The sequence below is a fragment of the Sorex fumeus genome, unplaced genomic scaffold, assembly GCF_029834395.1.
Source record: "Sorex fumeus unplaced genomic scaffold, SorFum_2.1 ptg000009l, whole genome shotgun sequence".
Classification (NCBI taxonomy): domain Eukaryota; kingdom Metazoa; phylum Chordata; class Mammalia; order Eulipotyphla; family Soricidae; genus Sorex; species Sorex fumeus.
Genome location: NW_026606066.1, coordinates 11,376,133 through 11,389,566, shown reverse-complemented (window position 1 = coordinate 11,389,566; position 13,434 = coordinate 11,376,133). Strand labels below are relative to the sequence as shown.

The window sequence follows — 13,434 nt, the reverse complement described above, 5'->3', positions numbered from 1 at the left end:
CCATGGTGGGCCAGGCTCCTGCTATCCAGAGGGCACAGGATGCCCATCTTCATGGAGGCAAGGAAAGGGCAGCCCTGGGATCCTGCCTGGAGTTTCTGCAGCTGTAGGCACAGCAGGTCCTGGGGCTAAAGGCCTGTAGTCTGTCTAGCAGGAATGTCCAGTTAGGAGGCAGACTCTAAACCATAAAGATATTTATGATCTCATTTAGTTTGCACTGGAAAGGCAGTGAATGTAAAATGTAAGCCAGTCATTCCTACACTCTGTGGAGGTGAACCTTCTTGGCTGCCTTCACAGACACCTGGCCTTTGTGTGCCCTCCATCATTTGACTGCTTTAAGTGCGGAAGGAAAGTCTACTCTAAAACTCTCATTAGTGGGTCAGGCAGACAGGAGAGGGGGTAAGCCGTTTCCTCGCATGTAGAAGACCGTGGCTTCATGCCCAGCACTACAGATTGTCCATCCCACCAACACGGCTGGAAGTGATCCTTGAATGTAGACCCAGAAGTAAACCCCAAGTACTGCTGCGTGTGGCAAAAGAGAAGAAAAAAACCCAAAAAACCTGAAGGAAAAACAAACAAACAAAAGAAATGAACAAACAAGTTTACTAGCAATACAGCTGCTTTCCAAAGTCCTAAGTATGTGGCATGAAATTTTTCTGAACAATCTTCCTCAGTGTATGAGCCCCCCCCCCCCCCGCACCAAATCACTCATACGTACTTAAAAATTTCCTATGAAACAGAGAGACAGGCCAGATTAGAAAACAAAGATGATTAAAAAGATTTAAAAAATCTATTTTTGCTGGAAATCCCCCTTTGGTTTCCTTTGTGAATGACTTCCTTAACACAGTCACCTCATGTTCATAGAGCAGCCCCAACCACCCACATCCTCCTGGCCACACAAACAGTAAACCTAGAATCCATCACAGGGCATCTGGACTGGGTGACCTATACCAGGGAACTGGAGTCAGGAGATGCCCCTGTGCCACTGGGGGCCACCAGCAGTACAGGGGAGAGTGGCCTGCTCTGCTGGAGGAGAGGTCAGGCTGGGCCCTGGCTTCCCTGCAGGAGGGACACTCACTTTCACGTTGGGGGTGTAGAGATTCCTGAGAGAGGCGAGGGCAGCAGACAGCCCTTCGGTGCTGTACCCAATCCACAGGGCTTGGAGATGGCTTGAAGAGATCCCCGTCTTCTTACTCAGGCCCTGGAAGCAATCAGAAACAAACCGGCCTCAGTGTCTCCTTGTCCCTTTGTAGGGGTAGCAGGTGCCAGAGGGTGCGGCTATTTGCTCACACATGGGGAGAGCCATAAGCGTGGACCTGTGAAACTTCCCTCCCGGGTGGAGGGCTGGCAGGTTTTTGCCATATGAAGTGTGTGCTGGGGATAGCGTTGGTGGATTTCAGGCTTTCTTTACAGCAGGTCTCTGAAGTAAAAGCCTATCACCTTTCTGTAACTGCTAATGGGTATGTGAGTTTGGACAGAGAGCGGCGGGGCTGACGGCCTGACATCAAGAGAAATGAGCACAAGCACTATGCCCCCAGGAGCAAGACACCCAGAGAAAGACCACAGAGATAATCTCCAAGTGAAACTATAAAGTAATTGTGATCCTCTGTTCCCCAATACCACAGCCCCCAACATTAAACCTCAACCTAATTATGCCTCTAGATATAATTACCAAATGACAGGAAATCCAGATCAAAGAGGAACACATCAAGTTGGACTATGAGAAATAAGGACACAATCTGAAAATCCAGGTACTGTGTAGGCCATGTCATATTTTGTTGTTTTGGGGCCACACCTGGTGGTGCTCTGGGCTTACTCCTGGCTCTGCACTCAGGGATCACTCATGATGGTTCAGGGACGGAACATAGGTCAGCTTCATGCAAGGCAAGCATGTTCCTTGCTGTACTATCTCTCAGGCCCCCAAGTAAGAGTCTTAAATGACCAAATTATGAGGAAACAAAAAGAAAATGAATCAAGTGGAACCTTTAGGTGTAAATAAACTTTAAAGATTCACAGAAGGGCTGGGGAGATTTCTCACAAGTCTGGAGCACATGCTTTGCAGGAGGGAGCTCTGAGTTTGGTCTCTGTCATCACATAATTCTGAGTACTCCTGGGAATAGATCCCAAGCACCAACAATACCTTCCGCAAACACAGACTTACAGAAACTTTTTCTTGGGGGCTGGTGGGGGTGGGGGATTGCCAAAGATCAAATATAGAACCCCACATATGCAAGGCAAACACTCTTCTACTGAGTCACATCCCTGGTCTGAAACATTAAAGATTTAAAGGGGAAACAGTAAAACTTAACCATAGCACTTAAATGTATACTTGAGGGATAAACTAGAAAGATGCAGGACAATGGTTATAAATCAGAAGAATGATTAGGGAGAAAGGAGGAACCATATTTGGAATGGGACTTAGGAAAGCTGAGATGTCCGAGAGCGCTGTTGAACCCCCCGACCCACGAATACTCAGGAGAAGTGATGAGAACAGCAGCAGGAATGAGATTCCTCAGTGTGAACGCATCTCACCTTGAAAATATGGGCCTTTAGGATGTGGTGGCCAAGCTCCATGGTCTGCTGGCGGTTGAGCTTGCCCTCCTGTCGGGAGAACATGAATGCCAGCAGAGCGTGCCCATTCCTAAGCAAGAGAAATACAAGGGCTGAAAACAGAAGACCCCCATCTATTGCACCCCCACGGCAAGACCCCCTCAGTGAAAAGATTGCAACAAGTCCCCTGAACTCTTCCCCATCAGATCACCATCCACGAGGGAAAAGATTCCTCTTCACAGAAAATGCAAAGGCTGTTGATTCTTTAAGGCACTTTAAAACCTTTCTCTAGGTTCCCCATCTCTGTGGAGTGACCAGTGAGAGGAAATTTAGGACAAGGAAGTCTGTATTTTGTTTGTTTTGTTTTTTTGGGTCACAGCCAGTGATGCAACGGGGTTACTCCTGGCTTTGCACTTAGGAATTACTCCTGGCAGTGTTCAGGGGACTATAAGGGATACTAGAAACCCAGGTCGGCTGCGTGCAGGGCCCTACCCACTGTACTATCACTCCAGCCCCAAATCTGTATCTTTGAAATCTGCCACAGACCATCTGAATGAACCCTTAGATTCTTGCCACCTTATTTGATTTCTCTCTGTCACTTAAGTGCAATGTCTGTGAGACTAAGGAGTTTGCTGCAGTCACAATACTACTAGACCTTTCATGAGGTGGCCACTATGCCCATCTCCCCTCTAGATCTGGAGGGACTCATACTTTCTCCCTGGGTTACCATGGCTTTGCCTGGTAAATTTGCATGGGAAAGATGTGAAGAGTTGCTTACTCTGACAGCACTGACTTTTGCATAAAATGTGTGTTATTTTCATTTCTATCAACCTAGCAACTGTGAGGGGTTGTCTTATTGGGAGAAAAGCAAGTATATTTGTAGGGCAAAAGACACTATGGAATACTTCATTGTTATGTCTTTTTTAGTGGCTGCTAATTTAGACAATTAAAGCATGCATCATTTCAACTGCATTTCTCCAATTGTATGTCAGTTTCTCAAATCAGTTATAAACAAGGTTAACTATGAGGAAATAAGGCAGGAAGACACCAAGAAAATGCTTTTTAAATTACAGAGGACATGCCTTTTAAATCCAGGCTGCCACTGGCAGCTGTCTTGCGTCTTTCAAGGGTCTGGGGCTCTCCCATAAGAAACACGCTCCATGTGTTCTCACACTCCCCCTCGAAGACCCCAGGTGTGGATTCCCTCCTCAGGTGATGAACTCCCTCCCATGTTCCCAGCCCTTCTCCTTACATACATGGAAACCACTCTCTCCCAGTTTCAGTGCTCGGCATCCTTCCTCTTCCTATCCATGGCTGCCCATGACATTCAGCATGGGTCTAGTCAGGCCACTCAACTAGGGTTAAGCCATCCTCAGTCTCTCAAACTTTGTGGTCATAACCACTGTATCCGCTACAGACACACTGAACTATTGAAGTCGCATGGGTGGCCCTTGAGGAGTGATGACCTTTGGCTTAGGGCCAAAGGTTTCCAGTGTCCTCAGACAAGATGAAGCTTCTCATAGTGCCATGGAGACAATTCACTACGTAATCGAGGACCAACTGCTACCCTTTGTGTCTCTTCTTCATTGTCATCGTGTTCCCTTTGAAGTCTCCCTGCATTCAAGAGTAATTCTCCAAAGCTTATACATATCAAACTTTTATCTGTATATGCCAAATGCAAAACTGTAACTAACAAGATTTACCTGACCTGCATAGCCCTGTGAATCACGAAATACTGCGTTTTTAGGGTATATAATGAATAGGGCAAAACTTGTTCAGTGATTTGTCCAAAGTGAACTGCTTGACAAATAACTGAGTAGAGATTTGAAGTAGTTTCTCCATCATAATATCCCATTCCATTACTATGCATTTCTAATTTTTTCATTTATTATCAATCACTTATTGCTGGCATATACTTAATACTTGGGATTCTGCAGGAAACAATGGAAGATGTTTCCTGTGAGGTGCTCTGTGACTCAGAAGATATAAACAAGGGGAAATTCAGGTAGCCCATGGTATTATGGACATACTTAAGGGGAACACAGGAAGCAAGCTGTCCCCCTTCCACCGCTCCCCTGTGGCTCCACCATTTCCAATAATTCCTTTGTGAATCATTTTTCTGCACCGTCTCACGGTATTTCCAACAACAACCCAATTTCCTGTATCATTAACAGCAAAAATCATCCCCAAACACAAACAACTCCAGGTCTCTCAACTCCTCTGCTTCCTCTTCCAGAATACTGGAACTCTTCTTCACTCCTCACACCTTTATTGAAGAAACCTCCTAATATCCAGGACCTACTTCTCTACTGGCAAGTGAATGGTTCCTCTGAATCCTCATTCTCTCTCAGGGCAACATTTAAACCTGTAATATGTTTCTTGGAAATTCTTTTCCAGGCCTCACAAGTCCAGCGCTCCCTTTCCTTTAGCAATATTTCCCTGCCACATCCCACCGCCCACACCATTAAAGATGCCAAACCTTACTTCCACTTCAACCTTCAGAGTTCACAAAAGTCTGTCTACCAGACAGTTCTGTCAACTCCTCATGCTCAAACTGCTGAAAACAAAAGTCAATTTCTGCTTTTAAATCCACCTCATTCCTGGGCCCTTGTCCCACTTTCCAGAAGCAATGCCTCCCTGGGTTCTGAGACTTTCCACCTTCGAGTCAACTACTTAATTTGCAAAGCTGTAGAGTAAACACTGAGAGGGCTGGAGCAACAGGACAACTTGCACACAGTCAACTCCTGACACCTCAGAGTCCCTCTGAGCACAGAGCCAGGAGTAAGACCTAAGCACAGTTGGGTGTGGCACAAAAACAAACGAAACACACTAAAAATTCTAATCTACCTAATAAAAGGCAGGGTAGTAGTTGTAATATATATATATATATATATATATATATAATGATTTGGAACATACTTAAAATGCAGAGAAAGGCTGAAATAATAATATGAGTATCACTCTCTTAGTTAGGGAGTTAGTCTCTGGCTCTAAGGTGACTTTTAAATTCTCTATAATCACAGCCAAAGTACACTGAAATGGGGTAAGAGGAGCATTGCTCCTTCCAAAGGCCCAACCCATGCATCACCATGCATATAAGTGATTTTGCAGTGCTGAGACCTTGCCCTGGGATTCCAACTGCAGGCCTTGCACAAGGTGGGACTACCAAAGCTTCTGCTGAATGCAGTCAGTAGCTTCCTTCAACATCATTCTAGATGCTATCTCTTTACGCATCAGGGTCTTAGGTGGATGCCAACCTGTGCAATTCCAAGGAGCAGAATCTCCTTCACACTTTGTATCACAGCCTCTCAATTCTGGTCCTGGCCCTACTCCCCAGTTTGTAGGACACATCAACTCTAGGAGGTCCATAACTGGGAGGTGTCTGACTTTTTAGGCACCCACTCCCAGATCTATCCTAGGCTTTAAAATCTCACTGACCCCTAAACTCCTCCCCTTTCACCGTCACCCCCACCCCCCACACACCCTAAACCACACTGAATGAAACTCTGTGACTACAGCCCAATCCAGTTATTTCTGCTCAAACCCCAATTAGAAAGCAACTCAGCTTGTTGGGTTCTCTCCGCTTTGATTATGTCTCTACAAACTCAACTACAGCCATTTTCTGAGAAAATGATGCTACCCCTCCTTAAAAAAACGCTGAGTTGACAAAAAATGTCTCATCACACATTTCATAGCTGTTACAATCTGGCTAATTAACCTAGAAGTTAGTCTTGTACCCCAAACCAAGGTACTATATAGGTTTAAAAGGTCTCATTTCTAGTCAGCATGACCTAAGGAGATGACACCAACCACAGCATAAAATAGCCGCTAGGTCAAAAGGGTCAAAATGAAGTGAATAACTGTGGGGAGGAAGGTGGTGTGCCATTCACTACTGTTCTGTTCACTTCTGGACCCCAGCATCTGGATGGATGCACAGTCCTACCCACAGGGACAGTTGGTAGGCTGCTGCACTTCCTATAAGACTGGACACCAACTCTGACTCACAGAAAGCAGTTGCTGTTCATGACAGGAAAGACACAGGCTACAGGCAGAGTTGGGCAGATACGGGCACGAACATACTGCAATCTGAAAGCAGCTGCACCCTCCTGCGTCCTCCAAGCTCACATTCCCTGACTTCCCCACAACGAGTATCAGGCTGCAAACAGGTCTACTGATCCCGACTGGCCAGGAGCAGGGAGAAGACAGGCATCTGGGACCAGTCTTGCTGCAGATCCTGGATGGAGCCTTGAACTCCCGGGAGGGATGCAGCTGAATTTCATCATCTCAAAAAGGGACAGCAAACCCTCGAAGCCACTGACCCTAAATCACGCTCCGATCAACTGTGACCATACCACAAATCTAAAACAAGGTCGCCAGCGTGTCACTGTCTCTGCCCCGCACCCCACCTGCTGACATCTCTGATCCCTGAGACGAGATGCTGCAAGGACCAAGAGGCGTCAGCCCTTAGATCCTCAGGGGAAGAGAACAAGCTAGTAACAACCTCTAGAGAAGTCTCTGGAGCTAATGTCTCCCTCCCCCACTGTGTTATTCTGAACTGTGACTGGGAACAGGGGTCTAGAAAACAATAGATGGTGGAAAATATCACCAGACTAGGTCTCACTTCCCTTTTATCTGAACGTCCTGAGGCGTTTTAAAACTCTAGCAATTAAAGGAGGGACGCTTGTTTAGTAGCAGGCAGAATTTTCCATTGCCCCTCCTGAATTATTCATCTCGCATTGCCTTTCCATTAAAAAATGTGAATTGCGTTTGAAATCTTTCCCCCGACTGCACATTAGACTCCCCGCAACGCGCTGACAGCAAGTGGCCTGTCATACCTGGGCTCGCACAGGAAGGCCGTGTTTTCGCCATCTGCTCTCCACACAAGCCACTCCCTGAAGGACGGGTGGCAGAACATGCGGGTTTTGTCTCGCCTCTTAATGAGGAAGCAAGAGAGGGCCTCCATCCTCTGCTGAAAGTCATCCCATCCCTGCTCCCCTTGTATGTGGCCCGCGTTGATGGCCTGGAAGATCTGCTCATCCGTCATGGGGTGGAGGGAGGCCAGGGCCACATTGAGAATGGGAAGTGCCCTCTCGAAGGCCGACTGCGTCATGAACTTCAGGTTGCATTGCAGCAGGTAGAGCTCGGACAGGGACACGGGCACCACCTTATAGCTGGCACTCTTGATGACCAAGTGGCCCTTCTGGAAGAGGTCCAGGGTGAGCTTGAGGTACAGGAAGGAGCCCAGGCTGCGCAGCACCAGGTGGCTGCTGACTTTGGCGATGAGGGCGGCATCGGCCTTGCCGTTCAGGGAGATGTTGCTGAGGATGTCCTGGCTGCTGCGCACCCTGTGCTGCACGTAGGCCTGCAGGTCGCTGTGGATGTCCTTGTTGTCGGGAAAGTCATCTAAGGAGAACTTGACAAAGGGCAGCGGGCTGACAATTTCCTGCAGGGGAGATGGGGGGGAGGGGGGAGGGGGGGAGACAAAAACTCAGTGTCACTCCACAGAGGTTTTTGTTGTTGGTGCTTTCATTTCAACATTTCCAACTAGAACCACTGGCTTTCTTTCCAGGGGGAGATTATCCTGGATTACAGGGACTCATTGTTTTGCATTAAAACATGTAATAGGATAAATTGAAGATAAAAAGCTTAAGTGAAAGAAATCCTGATGCAAGATCAGATCAGGAAAGGTTTTCCCCAAGGTCCTTATCTAGAACTCAGCAGCGGCAGAGGGATGTATCAGCTCCAGCAGGTGACAGCAACCTGGACAGACCAGCAAAGGGACAGCTAGACCCTGCAGATGACTTGATACCCATCATTCTCACATTGTGCAACTGTTTATGTAACAAGAACAGACACAGACCAGCTCTGCACATCTAAAAACAGTCAGGTGTCGAGACAAGAGTCCTGTCTGACTGTGCACTGGACATTTGAGCCACGTGAAGTGACCAGGAAAGCAGAAGCTGCCTGCAGACTGTGCCTATGACAGTCTGTTCACACCAAAACTGTTGCATGGTAGCTGAGGATTATTTTGGGAAATGCTATGGCTTCAAAACATACACCACCAATGTCCCCAGTTTCCTTCCTGTCACCATCACCACCTTCCCCTGACCCTGCCCACCCCCCACCCCAGCATGCCTCTGGGGCAGCACTCTTCTTCTTTCTCTAAATAGTTTTTAAATCCAGCACATATAAATATAATACTAAAAGTTGTTAGTATTCATCATGGTACAGTTTGGTTTGAGGACGGGAAAAAGATTCGAGAATTCTTTTTATACCTGAAAATTTGCTCTTACAGTCACAATCAACTTTAACCAGGCGGGAAATTTAGAGATAATTTTGGTAATAAACGAAGAAAGCGTATCTCCATAATCAGGTTTGTGAAACTCAGCTTCATTTAAGCCATCTATCAGAATAATATAGTCTTCTTCAGGAATTTTCTGCTCTAAAGATAAAATAATTAAAAAAAAATAAGACATGTCTGTAAGATGGCAACCCCAACATATTTTATACTCAACTCAAAGTGTTAGAAAAACTAGAAATGATTTACATATGGCTGAAGAAATGGTTTTCACAGAAGCACGTTCTCTATTATGTTTGTAATGAAAATCAGAGCACAGAGCCCAAAGAAAATCAATTCTCACAAAACAGTTTTCAGAAACATATTGTGTGACACACATTAGCAGAATCTCACCCAGTATATGATAGATTGTTATAAACTCATATCACTGGGGTGAGTACAACAAAGAAATCAAATACAGACTGACACAGAGAGATGCAACTGGAAGTCCGTTCCAGGGAAGGAAAAGGTGAGCCACCAGCCCAGGTCACGCAGCAATCCAACTGGAGAAAGCCTCGCGTCACAGACTCTCCACAAAGGGCACTCTTCTGCAAGTCTGAGCCTAATTTTCTATTTGCTAATGCCAACTTTCCGCCCAGGGAACCAGGAGGAATAGGGATATCAGTTTCAATCCCCTCTCTCTTGCACCTTCAGGCAGAAAAGCTATGAAGGCAGTCCAACTAGTTCTAGAGGAAAAGAGGAGGAGGAGGAGGATGGAGAACACCAAAGTCCCACGGAGGACAGTCAAGGGCGAATGGGCAATTCTGAAAATGGCTTTCAGTTCAACTCAACTGAGCAGAGGCCCTGGAAATGCTGGCCAACTCCCCGACTCATGCTCCTGCTATGTAGGAGTGCAGAGTGTGCCGGCAACAATTTCTGGGGCACAAGTCATCTAGATCACCTGCAGTTACAAATTAGCTACTTTGGAAATGTTCAACTCTGTGTTAATTCTTCTTAGAGAGGTTTCATCCAAACATGCTCCATTTAAAGCACCCTGGGGGGTGGGCTGGCAGGGGGGAATCTCCAAGAGATGTCTTTGAGGAAGTGGGGGAGAGGGGCACTGATGCTCCCCTCCCTCACTCCTACCCAGCACCAACCTCCTCCCTCAGAGGCTCCCCGGAAGCACTGGTTAAGGGCAGCTCGCAGCTCGCTAATAATTTCCTGCGAGGGAGATGGAGGGGACGAAGGGGTGGGGGCTGGGGCTGAGGAGGAGGGTCTCGGGGTCTGCCTGGAGGTACCGGTTCTCAGGTTTGTGAGAGGCTCCAGCACTCCCCTCTTGAAGGCGGCAACCGGATCCTGCACGCAGGACCTGAGGCTTAGCATGCTCTGCAACTGTGGCTCCTTGATCAGCAGGTCTCGGTAGGCGGCCAGCTGGTGAGAGCGACAGAGGAGCGCCGCGATGCTGTGCACGAACTCGGGCACCAGGCACGTGTAGGTGTTATCGGCCTGGCAGTAGTGGTAGGCCACAACCTGCGGGCAAACAGCTCTGTCAGCAACCCCAAGTGCCACTCTTAACTGAGCATGGAGAAAACACAACACACCACTCCCTTGTCCACACCACCCCCCAATTATTTGGCATAAATAGTTCACTTATTTCTTCTTCATTTGAGTGATTTGCCCTATTTCAGGCATGAGTCTAACTGCGGGCACAAATCCATCTAAAACCAGCTTTAAGTTACTGGGTATGATACAGAAATTAACAAAAAGTTGATCGTCAGGCTACCTGGCTGAAGGCAATCCCAGTGTTTTTTAAAGAGATACAGGTGCCATCTTCATGTTATTCCTGTTTTAAAAATCTCCTAAGGATACTTCCTTGCCGCTCCCCCAAAACAGATCATACAGTTGAAAGTTGGCCACGAAGGGCAGGCTATAAATCCACTGCCCCTCATCCTCCCCCAAAGAAGGACTGGCAGCCTGGGTCCAATCCTCACCCTGACACCCCACACGACAATGCAAAGTTCCACAGGGATGGAGTAGGAAGGGCCAAATCAGGAATCACTGTTTTCTGCCTATGGTGTGAAGGGATCCTAGGGAGAGGCTTGGTTCCTGCCCAGGTTCTGAATGGATAAAAGGCTCCTTTGGTTGGAACAGGTTTGGAGCAGCAGTAGGGTATCTGTCAGAGAGACCCCCAAGGCAAACTATCCTGGGAGAGCAAGGATACTTAGATTAGTGAAAAACCTGATGCTAACCTACATGAAGATGAAGGGAGGAACTGATCCCTTATCAAGAAAAGCAAGTGAAAAAGAAAAGAAAGAAAAGCAAGTGAAGGAGAGGGCACATTGAGCCAGGGAGAGGGGGAGGGAAGAGATGGAGGGAGAACGAGAGAGAGAGAGAGAGAGCAAGAGCGAGTGAGCACACAAAGAAGTGAAAAGTGTTGAAGTACATTTATGTGTGATACCTCGTGCTTTACAAAGCGGTATGCCCCTACATCCCCCAGCTCAAGTGAGACAAGAACCATGACCTTCAGCCAAAGGGCAGCAGCACACAGGCCAAATGCCCTGCGGGGGAACCAGGAAATCAGCCGCAAAAGATGTGGGATGAGATTCCAGATCATGCAGACTCTAATAGAGCAAGAGTGGGCATTCCCACCAGCAATGAAGGAGAGTGCCTTACTCCCTGCATCCATGCCAATACCGGCTGTTTTCGTTCTTTTGGGGGGATGCATACTTGAACATTGTTTGACTGAAACACAATCATGAAAGTCTGTAAATGTATCTCACGATGATTTATTAAAATTAAAAAAAAAGAAAAATAAATAAATAAATAAAAGAGCAAGAGTGGATACAGCCAGGTTTGCAACAGCTATGTGACTTCTGCTTTAGGTTTTGTTTATCACCAACTCTCAGAGGAAAGCTGAAGGCCCATCTGTCCTGGATAGAGATTAGCAGTCCCATAAATGAGGCTCCATGCACCTAGACCAACCACCAGTGGCATATCCAGTCGCACCATCTATTCTAGCACAGGCCTGACAAGGATGGTGGGTAGCACAGCAGTGGCTCATGAAATCAATGCGGTGCCTTAACAAAGGGCATTTTTATTAGTGAAATAAGCTTGAGAAAGACAAACACCATGTGATTTGACATTTATGCTCACATGTAGTACACAAAAAAAATCAAACAAGTGAACTAAAGAAATAAGAATAAATTTTTAGACTAGAAGAACAATTAAAGGTTATCAGAGGGGAATAGACAAAAAAAATGGATAAACTGAGTAATAGAGGACAAAGATATACTGAAGGATAGGACTGGATCTTCAGTGCTGAGCTTAATGCAGTACATATGGGTAGTGATTTGTACTGATGCACACCTGAAACCTCTACAATGCTTTAATGCAAACTTTGACAAAAGTTATTTTATAAAAATAAAGTGACCACAGAGCAAAATGAGTTCTAATGCCTTTATTTCAGCTGAGAGAGAGAGAGAGAGAGAGAGAGGGAGAGAGAGAGTGTGTGTGTGTGTGTGTGATTTGTGTGTGAGAGTACTAGGTCTCAGGGAAGTATGTATTTCTAATTGAGGGGCATGCATCAGGTCAAAACTCACTGAAGGAGAAGTGATTCTGAGGCTTCATTCTCAAGTCACCCACTTGTGACCAGACGATGGGTTCCTATCCGTGCCATGGGGGAGCAAGTGAGGAGGGAGTTAGGGCAAAGAAGCAGTCTTTCCTGCACCAACCTCAGCGCTGGAGCTTGCCTCACCAGACTCCACTCCTTGCTGTCTACCCTCTGGTGAGACTCCAGCTCCACCAACTGCCCCCCCCCCCCCCCGCTCCCCCGGGAGTCGGAGCAGTTCATGAGGCATAAGAGAGGAGAGAGGTACCTTCCTGAGAGCAGAGGGGTGGCTTAATGAGCCTGTGGTAGATGTGGGACAGAAAAGGAATTTCAAAGGGCCGTTATGACCTTGAGTTCAGTAAAGAACATCGGCTGACTTTCCTTCTGTCATAAAATCACTTCTATCATTAAGAAATCTCTGACACAAGGATACAGGGGCCGAAGGCACCTGGATTGAGCATAGCAGAAGAGGCCCTGGCCACACTAAAGGCTCCCCATTTCTGAACCCCACTTCAAGTTGAGGAGAGCATGTGTTTCAAGGATGGCTTTGTGGCAAATGCAATGTCTTCTGCAGCTCTAAGGATTAAGACGAACAACAAAGTCTACTACCAGCACCTTAAGATTGTTCATTTCATAAGTCCCCTTTTATTTGGAATATTCTATCACAATTTTATCACAAGATATATGTTTGTGCTGCTATAGTTGTCTGTTTTAAGAAATAGGGGTATTTTTGTTTTGTTTTGTTTGGGGCAGAAGGGGAGGTGGGGGCACACCCAGCAGTGCTCACTTGCAGTTCTGAAGATAGAACAGTGTCATCTGAAGGCAATGCAAGCCCTTTACCCCTATCTGTCTCTCTAACCTAGTCACTGTTTTAAAATTCCTTTTCAATTCCTTTCTCAGAATCTTAAACTAAAATCTCTCCCTCCCTACCCTCCGCTCTGGCTTTTTCTCTCACTCTCTATCTCCCAAAGATTCCTATGACCTTGAGTTTAGCAAAGGAAAT

At 46.6% G+C, this 13,434-nt stretch overlaps 1 protein-coding gene across 3 annotated transcripts in view; it reads right to left on the bottom strand.

The window, feature by feature from the left end:
- Positions 1 to 13,434, bottom strand: part of TANC1 (tetratricopeptide repeat, ankyrin repeat and coiled-coil containing 1) — a 262,094-nt gene that overhangs the window by 42,765 nt on the left and 205,895 nt on the right. For all 3 annotated transcript variants that reach the window (XM_056110165.1, XM_056110166.1, XM_056110167.1), the window contains 5 exons: positions 10,123 to 10,354; positions 8,823 to 8,989; positions 7,383 to 7,990; positions 2,530 to 2,638; positions 1,076 to 1,198 (listed from right to left, as the gene is read on the bottom strand). In XM_056110165.1, the coding sequence (XP_055966140.1) occupies positions 1,076 to 1,198; positions 2,530 to 2,638; positions 7,383 to 7,990; positions 8,823 to 8,989; positions 10,123 to 10,354 (1,239 nt within the window). The remainder of the gene's footprint in view (positions 1 to 1,075; positions 1,199 to 2,529; positions 2,639 to 7,382; positions 7,991 to 8,822; positions 8,990 to 10,122; positions 10,355 to 13,434) is intronic.